The 19,735-nt window shown below is 39.2% G+C and overlaps 1 protein-coding gene and 1 non-coding gene across 3 annotated transcripts in view; one reads left to right on the plus strand and one right to left on the minus strand.

Annotated features, from left to right (window-relative positions):
- The window catches only part of NUCKS1 (nuclear casein kinase and cyclin dependent kinase substrate 1), a 29,337-nt gene extending 18,745 nt beyond the window's left edge, over positions 1-10,592 (minus strand). The window contains exon 1 of one of the 2 annotated variants that reach the window (XM_031438708.2): positions 10,340-10,592. In XM_031438708.2, the coding sequence (XP_031294568.1) occupies positions 10,340-10,356 (17 nt within the window). In that variant the 5' untranslated portion in view covers positions 10,357-10,592. The remainder of the gene's footprint in view (positions 1-10,339) is intronic. The other variant, XM_010991360.3, reaches the window with a different exon arrangement.
- Positions 10,593-17,590: 6,998 nt separating this feature from the next.
- On the plus strand, positions 17,591-17,663 carry TRNAA-GGC (transfer RNA alanine (anticodon GGC)). Its single transcript has one exon. It is a non-coding gene; the product is annotated as a tRNA-Ala (tRNA).
- Positions 17,664-19,735: the final 2,072 nt, after the last annotated feature.

The following is a 19,735-nucleotide window of genomic DNA, read 5'->3' on the forward strand; positions in this document are numbered from 1 at the left end:
AAGAGCGTCAGTAGAGAGGAGGTCTGTGCCACTGGAGTGTTCAACCTATCAGACGTTTAATCCCACTGCCCTTGATGACAAAGGAAAATTTAGTTTTCTACAAACTAAAAAACTTTAAGAAATTTACAAGGTAATTATTTAGTAATTTGTTTCTATTCTGTTTTCCAACGAAAGAGAACTACAAAAATGCCGTGTAGACCATGCTAACATTATAAAAGCAATTAAATTTAAAATTTTCAAAATTAAATTGAAAGACTACTCCTCCTCTTGAAACATAATATTTTAACTTTCAATTATGCGAACGTGGCCAGTATTATCTTACATAATACATGTCATTTATCACAAAAACTGTAAAACCCGAGTAAAGCAAAATATGACTATAGAAGCAATCTTGTCTTAAGAGTAACTAGTGGGGGAAAAAAGTATCAAAAAGTTTAAGAAAGTGTCTATAAATGCGGAAAAGGGAAAAGAAAAATAATTTAAATAAAAGATCTGTAATAACAAGGGTCATTCACAATAACTCATTATAATGGTTTATATAATTTGGTTCATTTTCTGCTGTCTAAAGCATACTATTTCCCACTACTTAGAGATTTGCCTTATTTAGGGTTGAAATACATTTTTGATGAACTTACTCCTATGCAAACTTGAAACTGAGAAGATACATTGAAACAGAAATGCAACACTTAAGAGTAACATTTAAGTCTAAGGGCACAGGAAGTTCTACTTCTAGCTGAAAACAACTAAGTATTCTTATTTCCTCAAAGTACTTAAATGTCAAAGCTAAACCAACTCTTCTGTGTATCAAAAACTAGAATTGGGAGGACAACCACCCATTTCTCCAAATAGCATAGAGGTTAAAACACAGGTTTTTAAAACTGGGTTTTAAATCCTGGCTGTGCCAGTTACTTCTCCTCCCTGAACTTCAGCTTCCTCACCTGTAAAATAGGAGCGACAATACCTTTCTCTCAAGATTGCTCCAAGTGACAGATGCACAACTCCCCAATGCATGGCAGCCATTATTTCTTCCACTTTCTTAATCATCAACTTCTTTCTACTAAATACTGGTAAGCCTACCCCCAAAATACCTTTTCTTCCTTATAGCAGCAACTGTCTAAGACCAAAACAAGGGTATTCCTGAAATATGAGGTCTGTAAAATTAACTTTCTGAAGAGTCAAGGATCAACAGTACTTCAGAGAATGGAAATTACCACACCTTTGAGATGATCTCATCTAATCCTCTTACTCTTGCAGATGAGGAAACAACTAAAACCACAAAAATCCAGTGCTACTTTATAACAAACCTCCACATCAAAATAGGGAGAAACACGTAAGTTCCAGGTGAGGAAGAACTTTAAAATAGAAACCAACATGAAATTATTGACACCCTAAGATTTATACTACTTAAAGGGGACAAAACCATTTTCTCAGGGAAATCAGAGACTTTCAGACAACCTACTGCATTATTTAGAGCTCTATCAAGTTGTCTATACTTCCATTTTTACCCTGAAGAAGTCATATTGTTCTGGCCAATGAAGAGATGATGAAAAATTAGCTAACTTTCTAGAATTCAGCAAGTTTCTTATTAGGCACTTAAAAGTGCAGTTGAACTCTGAGTTTTGAGAAACCCAAAATAGCTAACATAACTCTTTTCACTAATCACCTAGATAGTAAACATCTACAACAATGTTTTTCAATCTATCAGTCCTGAAATCAAATCATTTTAAGAGAAAAAAGCATTTTAAAAGAACAAGAAGCAAACAGAAAATATCAGGTAAGACTGTACCGAAATAACTGCTAAGTTCCTGGAACTTGTTTCAGGTGTTTGTGTTCTTGTGTGCAGCAAACTGCAGTGTAAAGTGTACTTCTTATTGGAACCTCATCAAGTCTCGAGAGCCACTGCCTTAGAATAAAAAAGTGATTTCCAAAGTAGTTTTTTGTTTTACCTTTACAAAAAATGACTTGTTATTGATCCATGGTCACAAAAGTATAACATCTCTTTCTATTTTAATTCATCCTTTAAAGAAAATCACTTTTTTAAGCTTAAGCACTCATAAAATCTATCAGTTCGGTAGCCTGTGGGAGGACAGAGGGAAGGATGATACACCAGCTGTACTAGAGCTACTTACTGGACCTTAGACAATCTAATCCAATCTTACCCTAATGTGTTATTCTAGCAACAAATGTCCCCAGAAGGGAATGTCTGAGAACTTCTCATGATCTTCAAAGGCAACCTAATCTAAGAAAACTTCAATAATGATACAGTTCTTTTCAACGAGGTGAAATCTGCTTCTGAAGTCCACTCACTGACTCAACCTTGTCTAGTTCCTGGGATCACCATGGTCTAAATCTAACCCTCTTCCAACAACAAGTTTATACTGTATGATGCAGGGAACTAGATTCAATATCTTGTAGCAACTTATGGTGAAAAAGAATATGAAAACAAATATATGTATGTTCCTATATGACTGAAGTATTGTGCTGTACATCAGAAATTGACACATTGTAAACTGACTCTACTTCAATTAAAAAAAAAACCCACAAACACACACAAAATAAAAATAAACCCTCTTCCACAGAGCAGCCCTTAACATTTATGACAGCTTCCACTTTTTCCTTCAAGGCTGAATATTAAAGTTTCTGCATATCAACAACCATTCCTCCCTCCCCTTGAAACTTAGGACATTCACCTCTCCTCTCTCCATTCTTCTATCCCTCAACATTATTCATATGCCAGATTTTCTCAGGGTATAAGAAAGTTAGTTCACAGAGCCAGGATACCTAAACTCAGTTCAGGGCAATTTCTCACAACTGCTTCACTTGTCTTGAGCTTCAGGCTCCTTTGGGCTACGATGTATTGCTTTGACTGCATCATATGATTTTGCTTTTCACAATTAAACAAAACTCAGAAACAGTCACAAGATACAAGAAAGCAAAAATTCAAAAAAAAAATTTAAGTCAAGAACATTATAGGAAAGAGCACTTGAAAGTTTTTCAAATGGAAAAAGTTTCTAATTTCTGCACAAAAGGGTTGAGTAAAAGAGTTCTGAATGATAAGCTGGGGATATCTGTTATAGGAGATTGTCACAATCCCCTATTAAATCTTTTTTAAATCAATTTGTTAATATTTTAGTCCAGATGAATAAATATTAACTCTCACATGGCACTCCTTATTCTCAAAATATATTCAGATCTACCCTATTCTCTCCACATAGGAGAATATTTTATTTAAAAAACCACACATATACAAATTTCAACAAGTATAATAACAAAGTACTGGGTAAATAAAATGGGCTAGATTTTTCCCAGTTTAGTGCAAAACCTATGCAATTAGGAAAACCTCAAGCAAGTGAGATTAAAGGGGTCTCAGATGAGCACATTACCAAATTAAGTCCTGTCTGCAGCAGAGAGGGTCTTGGAAACCTCAGTGGAATCTTCTAATTGTCTTAACCCAACCACCAGGGACAAATCTGTAACCCAACAAAGTCAAGTTTACTGACTCATTACAATAAAGGTGATGGGACATCAAAAATGTAGAGAATCTCACCAAACAGAACTTAAAGAATTTAAGGAAGGGTAGAATATAGTTGAAATTTAAATGAAGCCGTGTCTTGGTAGGCTCAAAGCACTGTAGGCCTGTGTGAAAAGGAGTCAGCATCAAGGTCTGGACTGCCAAGTGGACCTTGGGTCCCATTTCTTGGCAAAGAAGGTAGATGTGAATTTTGTGTCCAGGAACCTCTCATTTAAAGCTCTAAAGTTGTAAACTGACAATAAATCTTCCAGCTGTAGCGTATCTGCGGAAGGCAATCTTATCCCACCCTAATGAATAGCAAGCTGGATTTTTACTTCTCAGAGGAGCCAAATTTTAGTTTTTCAATAGTTTATCTTCTGGGCCATTTTATCTTGACAGATGAAACCTTCCTGAAGATCACCTTGCTTTGCAGGTAACCGAACAGGTGCACAATTCAAAACAAACAGATATGCACCAAGAAGCACCTGAAAATACACTATAGGCAGCTGAAACACCCTTTGGCAACCTGTGGTCTCTTTACCTTAAATATTTCAGACCTATAATTATGGCTATTTAGATACCAGTTATTTAAAAATAAGGCAATGCAATTCTGTAACAATCAGTTCCACTTCCAGAACCTAGACAGTAACATTTTTTGAGACAAAAAAAAAAAAAAAAAAAAAAAAAAGATGCCCCAGTTTGACCAAGTGGTCCTGTGCTAAATCAAATGTTTTCTCCCATTGTCCACAACATGACAGTCTCTTCAGTGTTATCTCCAGTCTCAACAATCCAAGAAGCGACTTCTTCATAATCCAGGGTAATGAGATCACATTTATTTCTATCTTGGCAGCTAAGAATTTTAAAATGCAAATAGAAGTTAACACTTCTCAGCATGCTCAATAACTTCATCATTATTGTTTAGGTGATCAAAGTTTGCAAACTCTAAATCTGGCTGTGCAGACTCTAAAATATTATTAACTCCAGAGGGGCGCCATTCACATGGACTACAATGTAGATGTAACATGATGGTGCCAGTTACACAGAAGGTGGCCTTGCTTTTATATATTTTTGGTAAAACAGATGAAAACCAATCTCCCTTTCCTTACTCAAAATTATTTTCTCATTAGTTTTATTGGTATATGTTTTAAAACACTAAAAACTCAACCACTTACCTTGGTTTATAACTTTTGTCAAGTTAAATCAACTCTAATTTCTAATTAATCTTAATTTCCTTCTAATTGTAAAGTACTAGCGAGCTTTGTAAGTGCTGAAACTTCAAATCCTATGGTTTTTCTCCTTTGGTCTTTTAATATGATCAATCAGGGACAGACTAAGTTTTGTTCCTGGGACAAATCCTACTTGATCATCTGTATTTTAAACACATACTGGATTCAGTTAGCTAATACTCTGTTTGGCATTTTTGCGTCTATAGGTATATGTAAGATGAAACCATTAATTTTCTTCTGGTGTCCTTTAGGTGGCTTTGGAATCTATTGGGGGAAATGCTTCTGAATTATGAAATGTATGCACTTAAAGCAACACCACTTACTTAACATTTATGTTTCTTCCCACAAAAGCCTCATACTACTTCATTGTTTTTTCCTCTACATTCAGGTGTATCTTACTTTAATTCTGTCAGTCTCCTGTTCCTTCCAAAAAATTGTCCTCTTCTCCATCCACACACCCCTCAACCTCACTTTAAAGTTGGTCTTCCTCACAAAGGTCCTACTATGAAACATAACTCCTTTCAAAGATGGCAAAGTGTGCTACCACCATGAGAAATAGTAATACCCTGTGGCAGTGTGTCTCATGGGAAAGATCACACTGGCTTTGGGATGGCCACAACTTCTACCTAAATTCCTACTTCATCTCTTAATGGTTAGGTGAATGGAGACAGTTATTTAATTTATCCAAGCCTCAGCCATCTCATATAGGAAATAGGGATAATATATACCTTGTTTGAAGAGTTGTCTCAAGATTTTGGAAAATGTGTAAAGTACCTGGCAGAATTACTGGTACAAAATGAGTTGTTCGGTAACGATAGCCCTATTGAGTTTCAGGTGATGTTGAGAAAGGGACTGCTGCTGCTAAAGGTCCACAGTCTCTGATCTACAATTTAGAAATTCAAAAATCTCTGAAAACCAATTTTTTTCATAATTTATATAGTGGTAAGCATGACGGGTAAACAATGAAGGCTTTTTAGGAATTTTTTTTAGTGTGAAAACTCCTAAGTTTTACTACAGAGATACTACTATGTTTGACTATAGGAGCACTAACCCAGACTCACTGGTAATGGTACGTCACACATACAGTATAGGCATCCTGTTATTCTTTTTAAATTTTTGAAAAATTTTGAACTTCCAAACACATATAGCCCCCAATGGTTTCAAACTAGGGACTTTGGACCTGTAATACATTCTATATGGAATCAAATATAATAGATGTAAATCTAGTAGACAGGAAAATAGGTAAGACTCATACAATCTAAATCCAGCTTTTACCATTATTTCTACAGCATAGTTCCTTTGACTCCAAAAAACAACTTTGAATTAAAACTTATCTCTGAAAATTATTTTAAAGATTGAGTTTAAAAACTTGCAATTTAAAACATTTTGGTTATATTTTCCCTTCAAATATTTTTTACAGAAAGCTAAAAAAAAACGTGTATACAGAATGCACTTGCCACTAAAGACATTACTAAGTGAAATAGCATTTGACCACCTTCATGCCAAACACTAGGAAGGAAAAGAATGGTACCACAGAAAGAATACCAGTATTGTATTCAGAAAACCTGGGTTCAAATCTTGACTCTGCTTAATAGTTCTGTGACCTTGAGTAACATATTCTTTAAGCTTATTTTGTCATCTGTCATATGGGAATTTAAAAAAATCCTCTATTACAGGGTTGTAATAAAGATAAAACACGATAAAGTGAAACCCTTTACTATAGTACCTGACTCTCCATTTACTCTTAGTAAATGTTTGTTTCAGCAAGTTACTCTAAAAACTGAACTTTTACACTGTCTGATTATAATTTTCAGATTAAATACATGTATGTTGGGAAATGTTGACTACTTTAGAGTTGTTATAAAATTAACTCCATTAATTTTGCAAATTATGTGAGGTATCTTTCAGAGTAAAGTCTACAGAAGAGTTTATGTCTTCTTAGAGGAAAGTGACATGTAAGTAGTAATCAACGTACAGATCCAAGGTTAATAAAAATCACCCTTTCTCTCTCTCACATACACAACCTGACCAGAGACTAAGAAGAGATACAAGGAACCAGGCTGACCTAAAACCACATTTACTAGTATACTAATTTTTTAAGTGTCTTCCTGTGTATACTTGGTTATCAAAAATTCCAAGCTATCTCGAACTTTCAGGTTTCCAAGTTTCCTCCTTTAATAAAGACTTTTTGAAACTAATTTTTTGGTAAGAGAGGATATCGATTTTTAGAATCCAGACACATTCCAAACAAAATTCTTTTTGAAAGAAAGCAATCTGGAATCTTGGGAAAGCTATATTCTCAACATAATTATAAACATGGCTGAAAAAATTCTATTATCAACCAGTAAGAGCCTACGCTTTCACATATACACTTTCATGTTAGAAGTTCCTTGCCATCTCAAGTACTAAACAGAAGACAAGATATCAAGTACACTTATGTTACAAAGAAAGGAGTAAACGGATTGATCTAAGTGACTTGGACCATTTTCAGGAAGGGAGGAGGATCTATGGAGAATATACCAAGCTGAATTCCAAAAAACCTAGTTTCTAGTCTGGGCAAGTCAGTAAGTAAATCTCTGCGCTTTCTTTCTCACCTTTTACAAGTAATGGCATTTTCCTATCTCAAGAGGTAACATGAAAGCACTACGAAAAGTTAGAAATGCCATATGCTACAGTAACATCAATACTTATCTGGCAGAAGGTAAATCGATTATTACGTGGAAAGGGGGAAGGCGAGGATAAGCAGGACTGGGAATTAAGAAATCTAGGTTATAGGCCCAATCTTGGAACCTACTAGGGTGTGATGCAAGGTACTGCACTTGTCCAGGTCCCCACATTAAGTCACTTGTAAAATGAATTTGCCTAAGTTTTTTTCTGGCTCTAACACTATAATTTTATGCTATAAATTTGAATCCAAGGCCTAAAATATTTGAGCTGTCATTTATACATGAGGCAGATACTGTAAAAGGTGAAGGTAGCCAATACCGTATGAACAAAACCACTTCGGTATGTGTTGCGCAATGTCTATAGAAAACCCTGCTGTAGCTATCAGCTCATCATTCCCTTCATTTGGAAATTGGTGTCAAGCAGCCATTTAGTACATTTCTAAATTTTCTTTACATGCTTAATATTAAAATAAAAATGAATACTAGTTACAGTAAAAATGAAAACCAGAAAACCCTCAAAATTTTATACAGGCCTAAGGGCAGAAACATCCCAAAAGAAGGTGAGTGGACACTTAATCTCCAACACGTGCTTTTTTTTTTTTTTTTGGTTTGTTTTTATACAAGGTTGATCATCCTGATATTGGATCAATATCTGTCTTTTTTTTGTTCAATTCCTTCAAGCACACAGATTCTTAAATTACACCTGGAAACAAAAGCACTTCCCTAAGACAGAACTTTTTTATTGCAAAATTTAACAAACCACCAAACTCAAGTTTAATTATTTCTGCTTTATTATTGGTCAAGAGTATGTTAAAGACTTTAAAAAAAATTACAAAGAGACTTCATCACTAAAATATATAATCAGAAACCAAGTTGCTTTGAAATTAATAATTTGAAAGCGACCCAAAAAGCTCACAATATATTAACTTCATTCTTCAAGTAGGGGCAAATAAACAGAGTTAAAATTACTTTTAACATACTGATTAAGAAAAAAGTTGTGCACAAATCCCAATGCCTTCAAAAAGCGAATAGAATGCGCTTAGTGTATTTATCCCCACCTGGTGATATTAAAAAATCCAAGCTTTCAAGTAAAAAAAGTTCTGTTCGTGTTCCAACATCTATATCTGGGAACACAAACTCAGGTAGGTGTGTAAGAAAGTTACAATAATAAAATTAAAAGTTATCAAAACCTAGTAAACTGCAGTTAAAAGGTAGAGAAAAATAATAGTCCAATTTCACCACACAGTAATTTACTCCCAGAAGACAGAAGATCCAATCCAGATGAAACAAATCTTTATTATGATAGTCTATTCGTCCTGATCCTAAAGAAAATACTCTACATAAACTGATGGAATACAGTGGTCAATTATGCCCCCAAAAATGAATGCATACTATCATCTGAAATATTAAGACTCCGTGCCATAAAGTCGGCAAAACTCTTCGGTGGCGATGGTGAGTTATTGGCGATGCGGGTTGAAATTAGGAGGCAGAAAAGCAGTCAGGTAGTTAGTTAGCACTCTCCTGCCCACCCCGAGCGTAGGAGTGTGCAGTCCCATACCACCACCAGTTGGAGACGGATGATCTAGTCAGGAGACAGAACGGTGTGGAACAAAAACCCTCTCCTGGGTTCCAAACCTCCCTTTAGAGGTCTAGGTCAAAATACTTCCGTTTCTCACAAAACTTGGAATGAAGAAGGGGAAGCAACAACTGTTAAAACATTAAAAAACTAAACCTTTACCTATTTATCCAGAAAACACTATGCAAAGTAGCCAATTCCTTACATTGAAAGCGTCAAGACATTACATTAAAAATCACATTTATTTGCAACAGCTCTCCTCCTTAAGGCCTTAACAGATTGGAGTAAGCCACACCCCTCCATAAATGGCACATTCCATACAATAGCCAGGACGGCAAAGGGCGATTCCACCGGCCGCTGGGGAACAACAAACTTGTTGAAATTCTCAGAATGAAGTCTAACGGTTAACCGAAACTAGCCCCTTTATTATTAGAGTTATTCGGGGGTAAAGAGAGGGTTACAAAAGCATCCAAGCCATGTACGCCGGGTGGGAGTAGAGAGAAGTAGCGGGAACGAGAACCACACGGGATTTGGGTCGTGCTGTTAACCCGCACCTCCCTGAGTAGGGACATTTCCCCGAGGAAGGACATTTCTAGTCGGAGGGAAAGTGCGAACTCAAGGCGGGGGTGGGGGAGGTGGGGAAGGGTTAACCAGCTTTAAACTCCGACTTAGGGAATAGGCAGCAGTCATTTTCCAGGGCCTACTCCCGAACTCTCACTTTCGCCGGAGGGGGAAAGAACGGGTCCCGCCCACGCCCGGCCCGATTCGGGAGGCGGGGCCCGGCAGCGACCCTGGAGGACGGAGGCGTGGCCCGGAGGCAGTGGTGCCCCTCCCCCCTTCCATGGAACACCCCCGTCCGCTAGAGAAAGAGGGCAGAGTCCCCTCCACCCCCACGCAAGCAGAGGAGGGAAGAGGCAACACGGCGTCTCCGCCCCTCCTCAATTAGGGTGGGGGCCGAGCCGAGTCCGCCGGTCCCCGCGGCGGGCTCCAAGGGGCCGGCCCGGAGGAGGTGGGGCCTGGGTGGGGGCGCTGACTTCACACCCCTCCCCCTCCGGCTGCTGGCGGTTCAGGAACACCCCGCCCGCATCAGTGCGGCGAGTGGGGGAGGCAGCAGAGCAGCCCAGAGCCCTGCAGCGGCGCGCGGCGGGGAGGAGCGCGCGCAAGGGCGCGCGGCCGCCACCCCCCGCGCAGCCCCGCGCGCCAGCAAGGCCCCCCACGCTCAAGGGCGCGCGCGGGCCCCGAAAGGGAGGAGGCCGCGCGTGGCACGGGAGAGGGCCGACTCTAGGCTTCTGTCCCCCACTCCCTCACCGCTCACCCCAACCCGCTCCAACCCTTTCCAGGCCTCGGACTCCGCACTGACCTGACAGGCCGAGACATGTTCGCTGTCGAAACAGGACCGAGTCGAGAAGCCAAAGACCAGGACCCCCCCCACCCCGCGCGCTCGGCGCCCCACCCCCCCCAACTTCGGCCGATGGGGCTGCTGCCGCCGAACCCCGAGCTGCTGGCTTCTCAAACTCCGCCGCTCCTTGGTTCAGGGCCCCTTAATCAGACGAGCCCCCCGCTCCCCCGTCTCTTCAAAATGGATGAATCAAACCAGCCGAAAATGCGCCAAAGCCGCCCTACACCCAAACCCGCTAGGGCCTGTGGGCTCCGCCCCAACACGACCGGTCATTGGCGGCTTCTGCCAGATGCGCCGAGCTCATTAGTCCGTTTGAATCATCACGTCTCCCAGGCTCCGCCCCGCTCACTGATAGGCCCCGCCTCCTCCTTGAGGTCCTGTTAGTCAAGATGCTCTGAGAGCGCACGGCCGCAAAACAAAAATGGTCGCTGCTCGGCCCGCCCCCTGGTTTCCACTCCAGAGTTGCAGATTCGTCTTGTGTTGCATCTTAGGATGACTAGGAAAAACGCTTTATGAAGGGTTCAGTGTCGTTTAGGGTTAGTTTAATGATGTATCATTTCGCCTGCTTTGATCATCTGGAAACTCTACGAATAGCAAAACCTGTGGGATAGGCAGCTGATTCGTCAGTAATGGGCTGCTTCTCAATTGGAGGGAAATTCCATAGGTTCAAAATTTTTGACCTTAAACCCACAACCCCTTTCTCTTGGCTTCATCATTAGTCCTCAAGAGCCCAACCGCTGCTGGTGCAGAGAGACAGGATCATAATTAAGGAATAACTTCACCACCAATTTCCATTCTCCATTCTGGACCTTGAGATCACTCCAGGGTTGTTAAAGTCCCACTCACAGTCATTACTTTATGGGCCTGATGATTAGGAGCACGAGCTCTGGGCCAGAAAGTGTTTTGGTCTGAACCTCAGGTCTACCACTTAATCACTTAATAGTTGTCTAACCTTACCTCTCTGTGCCTCAGTTTTCTCATGTGTAGAATGGGAAACGACAGTTCTTAACTCATAGGATTATTAGGATTAAATGAGTTGATTATTATGGAAAGGCTTTGGGACAGTCTCTGGCATACAGTAAATGCCATGTAAGTATTTGTTAAATTCAATCCCTGATCCCTGGAGAGGGGATGGGTGGGGCTGGCCCTAGACTCCCATCAAATAACTGAGGGTAACTTAGATCATTCCATTTAAATGAATGAACATTTGTTGGATGCATAAAACTCTCAGAGGCAGAGCTCAGAACCCCTATAGTAAAGGCCAGAGTTTACCCCACCTTTGTAAAATAGACTTCAATCACTGCCGCAGGGAGCCTGTTAATAACCAACTGAAGATACACTCCATAAAGAAACCAACCAACCAACCCACCACTATCACCTCCTGAAAGGCTCTTGTAAAATCCGGCTTCCCTACTGGAAGAGAGTAGCACAGTCTGCCAGTAAAGCGTTAGTTTTATTTCCTCTTCCATGTCACTCCATCCTTTCTCCCCTGATGTTGTTGTTGGTAATAAAAAAAAAAAATGCATAATGTAAAATTCACCATTTTAACCGTTTTTAAGTGTGTAGTTCAGTGGCATTAAGTACGTTCACATCACCACCATCCATCACTGGAAATTTTTCTTCCTCCCCAACTGTACTCTACTCATTAAACACTAATTCCCCATTCCCTCTCCCTAGCCTCTGGTACCAACCATTCTACTTTCTGTTTTCATGAATTTGACTACTCTAGGAACCTTTTAACTGGAATCATACCGTGTTTGTCCTTTTGTGATTGGCCTATTTCACTTAGCATAATGTCCTCCAGGTTCAACCATGTGGTAGCAGGTATCAACATTTTCTACCTTTCAAAGGCCGAATACTATTTTATTGTATGTATGTATCACATTTTGTTTACCCATTCAACTGCCAGTGCACACTTGGATTGCTTCCACATTTTGGCTTTTGTGAATAACTGCTCCTATGAACGGGGTGTACAAGTATCTCTTCAAGCCCGTTTTCAGTTCTCTGGGGTATGTACTCAGAAGTGGAATTGCTAGATCATATAGTAATTCTATTTTAAATCTTTTGAAGAATCTCCATACTATTTTCCACAGCAGGTGCACCATTTAACATTCCTACCAACAGTGCAAAGGGGTTCCAGTTTCTCCACATCTTGCCAACACTTATTTTGTTTTTTTGATAGTAGTCATCCTAATGGGTATCCAAGTATGTTTTGACTAAATGTACTGTCATCCATATTATTGTCAAAATGCCATTGCAGAGACTGGTGTAGTGCAGTGTTCACCAGTGACTTTATTGGAAGCTGTTTTATTAGGTCAGGTTGCTATTATTTTAGCAAGTACCATTATTTGTTATTGTGAGACGAGACAGAGGAATCCTTGTTACTCATTTATTAAGTAATGAAAAGAACTGGCCAGAGTCTACATATCCAGACAGGTGGAAAGTTCAGAGCAGGTCTTCCAGACCTTGGCACTATAGTTTACTTCAAGGCCAGTATTCAGATGGCCACTGCATGAAGGCTCTTCCTCTTCCAAGGTGAGGGTCATATCCTCTCTCTCTCCTCACCTCAGCTTCAGCTAACATTTTCCCTCCATTTAGGGTGATTTTTGCTACTGAAACAAAAAGGATGTATATCTTGACATCCAGTTTAAATTGAAGGAAACAAATTGTTTATTCATTTGGTATTTCAACAAACACTGTCTCTCAGGAAGGAAGTAACTTAAGACTTGAACTTCGAATTTACTTTTTAGTGGACAAGTACAAAATTATGCCAACAAGAACCCTAGCACTGTCTCCCTGGCTGTTAAGAGGACCTGGAATACAATCTCCAACTCAGTTCCCTTCAGTGCATTCCCCCCAAATCTGCCCTGGTCACCTGTTCAACCACAACTAGTTTGTAGGAAGCTGAAGAAAGACACTGATCATACACTAAGTTAGATCTTAGAAGTACCATCGGTTAACTTTGAAGGGATAATATATGTAATAAAACTGTGAGAAATTATGAAAACAAAAAAAGCTCAAGAGATGGAAAGACAATTATTCCTTTTCCCTGGAAATGAGATTTAATGGTTTTTTAAACCCAATGCTTAATTTCCCCTATGATTTTAGTTATATTTTGAAAAGTAGACTTTTCCTTCTCCTCTGCAGATGTTAAAGATGATGAGAAGTGGTGATGCTGGGTGGCTGGGACTCATGACTCTTCCCCTAACAAAGACCCATTTCCTTCAAGGCTATGTTATAGTAGCTGGGAGCATTGTAAAAAATTTTGAGCACTTACTCTGTGCTGGGCACTCACAGTTCTGTGTCCTCATGAAAGACAGCCAACCAGCTCTAAACATAGACACTGCTTCTACTGACCACAGGAACTCAGAAAGGTACCTGTCCTTTTTTTTTTTTTTTTTCCCTTCTAGGTTTATTGAGGTATAATTGACAAATAAAATTGTATGAATTTAAAGTGTACAACGTGATGATTTGATACACATATACTTTGTGAAATGACTACTGCAATCAAGGTAATTAACCCATCTATCACTTTACATAGTTAGGAAAGGCATCTGCTTTGAAGACCCTGCCAGGAAGTTAAAGACAGATTCTCTGGACTTTTTTTTTTTTTTTTTCAATCTTCTACCTCCAACCTGTTGACTCTCTGACCTATCACAACACTCAGAAGAAAGGATGGGACAGAAGAGCCATGTGTCTGGTTAGTTCTTCTGCAACCGCAGAAGCCAAATAACTGGCTTGGAGATAGGTTCATGGTTAAGGAGGATGATCCCTTGCCTCGGGTCACATTGACTGGACCCAAAGTCAATTTAAATTTAATTAATTTCTCAAGTGTATATTTTTTCTGCTCCAGACTTCCATCTTCCTCTCTACTTTTAAGAATATTAAGAGGTAAGTTTAGGGGGATTTCTGTTACTAAAACAAAAAGGATGTAAATCTTGACATCCAGTTTAAATTGAAGGGAAGAAAAACCCAATAGACTAATACTTGCTGTTTTGCTCAACACCAGTAAAATCTATAGAAAATTTACCCTTGTAACATTGAGGACTTATCCATCTAAACCACTAACAAATACTGTTAAGTGAACATTGCTGAAAGGGGAGGCCTCAAGCACTGAAATTGTAAACAAGAATATAGGCCCTGAGCACAGTGATTTACTACCTCGGTGACCTTCAGCAAATTTTAAACTGCACCTCTGCTTCTTCATCTGTACAATAGGAATAATTATTATTGGTCCTTACCTACTTCATAAGATTGGCAAAACAACAATAACAAAAAGGGCTCCCTTGTGAAAGCAGTTTGTACACTGTGAAGCACTGTGGGAGATAGAATGACTCATACTGTCTTCTCTGAAAGAAAAATCCCAAATCCAACAGCTGGTTTATTCCTCCAACAGAATACAACAAACCTTGAGCCCTGGGAACAGAGTTAACAAAGGCTGCCCACAGCTTACAGATGGAGAAAAGGTGGCGGTGAGAAGTGATGACAGTCATCCTTCACCACCGTGAACGTCCAAGGTGTTGTCGCTCTTCCTCCACTATCTCCTATCCGTTCCAAGGAGAACTGATCTATTCCAAGCACACCCAGTGTGGGCATGATTCCACCAACTACTGCCAGCCTCTCTGCCTCTCTCTGAGTTCCAGCCCAGTATCCTGACTGCCTAACACACATTTCCACTTGGATATCCACAAGCTCAATTTATCTCTGCCAAACCAATTATCCCCCCTACTCACATTCTCCTCCTGACTCCTCTATTTCTGTCAGCGGCATCCTTAATCACCGAAGCTCAAATCCTTGGTGCTACTGACTCTGTCCTGACATCTCACTCTTAGTGGAAACCTCTTGATTCTCTCTTCACTGCTTTTCTCAAATTCACTTTTCACTCACCATTTCCATTGCTAATCATTCATGCTTAAACTACTGTTTCTCCCTTCTCTTCTCTTTTTGTAATCTGTGGTAGATGTAACAGACAAAGCACAGCGTTCATGTCATTTCTATACTGAAATTTTCAATACATCCTTATAGCTCCCATAATAAAGTATGAACACTTTATATTAGCATTTAAGCTACTACCAGAGAGATTTCTTAAGCACAAATCTAATATTACTCTGCTTAAAATCTCTCCATGAACTGGGGAAAACATTTGCCATATGTGTGACAAAAGGTTAATATCCTTAAAATACAAAGAGCTTTTACAAAAGCACTAAGAAAAAGACAACAAAATAAAAACAGACACAGGATACAAACAGGTGACTAACAAAACAAATGACGAACACATTCCAATATACGCTCACCCATGACAAAAAAAAAAAAAGTTTTTTTGTTTTGTTTTTTTACTTCTCAGGTTGGTAAAAGTTGAATATAGTCTTGTTAAGGGGATATAGGTAAAAACTAGCCCCTGAGATCCTTTTGGTGGGTGTATATGTTGGTATCAACATTTTGGAGGAAAATTTGGCACTATATTTAAATTTAAACTGTGTATACTCTTTGACTCACTTTTAGGAGCTCCTAAAGAAGATTTCATTTAAGTTTAAAAATATATAAAGATGTTAGTTTGTGGCATTATTTGTAAGAGAGTAAAAAGAAAGAACCCAAACATCCATTAGTAGATAACTGGTCATGTAAATTGTAATACATCCAAACAATCCTATGCAGCAATGAAAAGGAATGAGGTAGAACTGTATGTTCTTCCATGGAGAGATGACCAAGATACATTAAAAAGAAAAAAAGCAAGTTGCGGAGAGCCTCATATGAGACTTTTTTCTCTTTTTTAAGGGGAAGTGGTGGTATAGTTGAGACTGCATATGTGGAGAAAAACCTGGAAGAATATTCAAACTCCTAATCAGGTTGTCTTCAGAAGTCAGGTTACAAAAGACTTCTATCTCCTTCTAACAAAATATCTGCATCGTTTGAATCTTAAAAATAATGTTTATTCTTGGCTCTACTACCAGCTAGTTGTGTGACCCCCAGACAAGTTCTTTAACCCACTATTCCTCAGTTTTCCCATCTGTGGTAGGCACAATAATGGTCCCTGAAAAAAGGCGCATGACCTAATCTCTGGAACCTGTGAATGTGGGGAGGGGAATTGGGTTGCTAATCAGCTGATCTTAATGTGAAATTAACTTGGATTATCTGGGTGGACCCCATGTAATCACAAGGATCCTTAAAAAGTGGCAGATGAGGATGGGAAAGGTCAGAAAGACAAGATGTGAGAATGACTTGACCAACCTTTGCTGGCTTTGAAGACAGAAGAAAGGGACCGTGGGCCAAGGAACGTGGATGGCCTCGAGAAGACAGAAAAGGTAAGAAAATGATTCTTCCCTGTAGCCTCTAGAAAGGAATGCGGCCCTGCCAACAACTTAATTTTAGCCCACTGTGACCCATTTTAGATCTCTAGAATTCTAAAATAAATTTCTATTGTTTTAAGCCATTAAACAAAACTAATAATGTTTATGTATTTTTCAATAAGAAAAAAATATTAAAAAAGCAATTAAACCCTTAATAGTTCTCCACTACAAGGTGAAGTTCAATGCCTTGGCATGGCCTTCAAGCAAGCTCTGCTGTTTATTGCGTGGCCTCATACCTTTATTCACTTTATTCTGTCTAAAATTGCGTCTCTTCTTGTTCTCCAGCTGGCAGCTCTCCTCCAGCTGGACTGCCCTCTCTTCCATGAGGCTTTTCCTGACCTTCCTCCTTGTCCTCCATCACTGTAAGAAGTAGCCTCCTGCAGCGAGATGCTGTCCTTTTACATTCTGGCCCCGTTCTGGACCGCCCTTCCTGGACAGAAAGCTTCTCTTCCCCAGGCCTTCATCCCATGCATCTAATTAAGTACCTGGTACATGGTAAGTATGTCACTGCTGGTTAAATTAATGACCTATACAACCTATCCATGCTCGTTCTAACGTTATTTCCCACTGCTGTACAACAGGAGCCCTTTGGTCATGGCTACTTCCTAAACCTGTGTAAAAAATTCTAAACCTCCTTTCCTCCCAACCTGAAATCCTTTCCCACTTCTTTCTTGATTTATATCCATCTCATGTCTCACTTCCCTTTAAGAAATCTTTTTTGACCTCCTTCTTTGGACTTCTATGGCATAGATCTTTATACCCCCCACTGTAAACTGGATACATAAAAGGTATGTAATCAAAAATGATTTAAGTGTGAATACAATTATATGAAAAAAATCCATGCATTAAAAAATGAATTGATGGGGGAGGATATAGCTCAGTGGTAGAGCACATGCCTGGCATGCAGGAGGTCCTGGGTTCAATCCCCAGTACCTCCATTAAAAAAAAAAAAAGTTAAAAAAGTGAACTGAACACAAATTTATCAAAATGTAAATAGGTTCTGTTTGGGTTGTGGGGCTATAGGTGGTTTGGATTTTCCTTCTTTTCTCCATTTTCCTTAATGAGTAGATCGAAAATTTTCATTATAAAAGTATTTGAAAACCTGTATGCCCATTTAATAAATTACTCTTTATTTTCACCATACTGAAAGTTTATTATGTGGGTAAACTTTAAGGATGCCACCACCAAAACACACACATACAAAATGGGAGGCAGTGTATTGTATGTAGTAAAGGGAGTTTCTGGAGTCATCCTGCTTAAGGTTAAAAGTCAGTTTGCCACTCACTAGCTGTCTAACCTTGAGCAAAGTCTTAATTTTTGTGACTTAAGTCTCTATATATGTAGAATCAGAGGGTCATCGTGAAAATAAAAATAAATCCATGTGAAGTGCTTAGGAGAATATGTACTTGGCTTCCAAAAACACTCAGATGTTACTACTGGCAGCAACAGTTGAAAATGGAATGACTGTCAAAATCCCTGTACTTGCATATATAAAATAAACAAGGTCCTACAGCACAGCACAGGAACTATATTCAGTATCTTGTAATAAACTATAATGGATAAGAATAAAAAATAGATTTAAAAAATCTCTGTACTTGCAAACAAGAAAGCGGATAATCAAAATTAAAAGACACTCATTGCATTTGGGTGGCATATCTTAGTAAGTGGAACATGTCAAACATCTCAGGACATACCTGCACTGCATGCTATTCAAGCCACACATAATTTGGTCCCAAATTTAATTACCCATGTCTTTATTCCACACATGAACATGGTCTCAAAATCTATGTAACACAGACCAAGAGTTTCAAACCCAGAAGGGGACAGTTCTGTTTCTCTAAATGTCTGGGCTTAGTTTTCTAAAATAGGTTTTTCAGGTCAGATGCTTCCCAGAAAGTAAATGACAGAATGGCGACGGGGAAATTAGAAGATCTGCAGTTATGTCTTGGCTTTATTACAAATTCAACCGGCTGCTTTTCAGTCAGTCAAATTTTGAGATACTTGTTCCCTCAAACATAAAGTAGGAAGAAATATTTGCTTTCTTATTTCCAAGATAGTGTAAGAAGCACACACAACTCGCATATCTGAGGGAAGAGTTTGTACCAAATCAGATATTGGTATCCAGGACTACTGCATTGCCCTTCTCATATCAGGATAAATCATAAAATCTTCCTTTCCTGTCTGCTTTCTCCTCTTTACTCCCATTAATATGTAGTTAGTTTCTAATCGGATGGACTTGGGGTGTAAATCAAATTAGAATGTGAAGAAAAGGTATCAAAACAGCACCACCACAGCATAACGTAATATTAAATGAATGCAGTGGTAAATTTTGTGCATCACTTGACTAGGCCATGGAGTGATATTTGGTCAAACATTACTCTGCGTGCTTCTGTGAGGGTGTTTTTGGAGGAGATCAACATTTAAATCAGTACATGGAGTAAAGCAGATTGTTCTCCCTAATGTGGGTGGGCCTCACCCCATCAGTTGAAGGCCATAATAGAACAAAAAGTTGACCCTGTCCTGAGTAAGAAACAATTATCTTGCCTGGTGGCCTCTAAACTGCAATACCAGCTCTTCCAGTCTGCCAGCCTTAGGAGTTGAACTGGGACATCAGCTCCACAGGTTTTGGGCTTGCCAACCTCCGTAATCACACTGGCAAAATTCTTATAATAAATCCCTTTGTGTATGTGTATATAAACACCCCCCCCCACACACACACACAGACATCTTACTAGTTCTGTTTCCCTAGAGCACCCTAAGGGAGAGAAATACCATTATTACACTGAAACTCTGCAGATAAAACTGGAGAGAATTCAGATTATGCTTGAAAGCCAAAGAGAAGCAGGTTTTTCTAATGACCACAGAGGTCACATGCAGATATATTCTCAAGTGTCTAGTATTTATGGCTTAATCAAAAATGTATGTAGCATTCTTACCAACACGCATTTCCTAGTGGCTTCCTACCTATTCCAACTTGCAGCTTTGGGGGATTATTTGGCTTTAATAAATG

This window comes from Camelus dromedarius, chromosome 21 (genome assembly GCF_036321535.1).
Source record: "Camelus dromedarius isolate mCamDro1 chromosome 21, mCamDro1.pat, whole genome shotgun sequence".
Taxonomy (NCBI): domain Eukaryota; kingdom Metazoa; phylum Chordata; class Mammalia; order Artiodactyla; family Camelidae; genus Camelus; species Camelus dromedarius.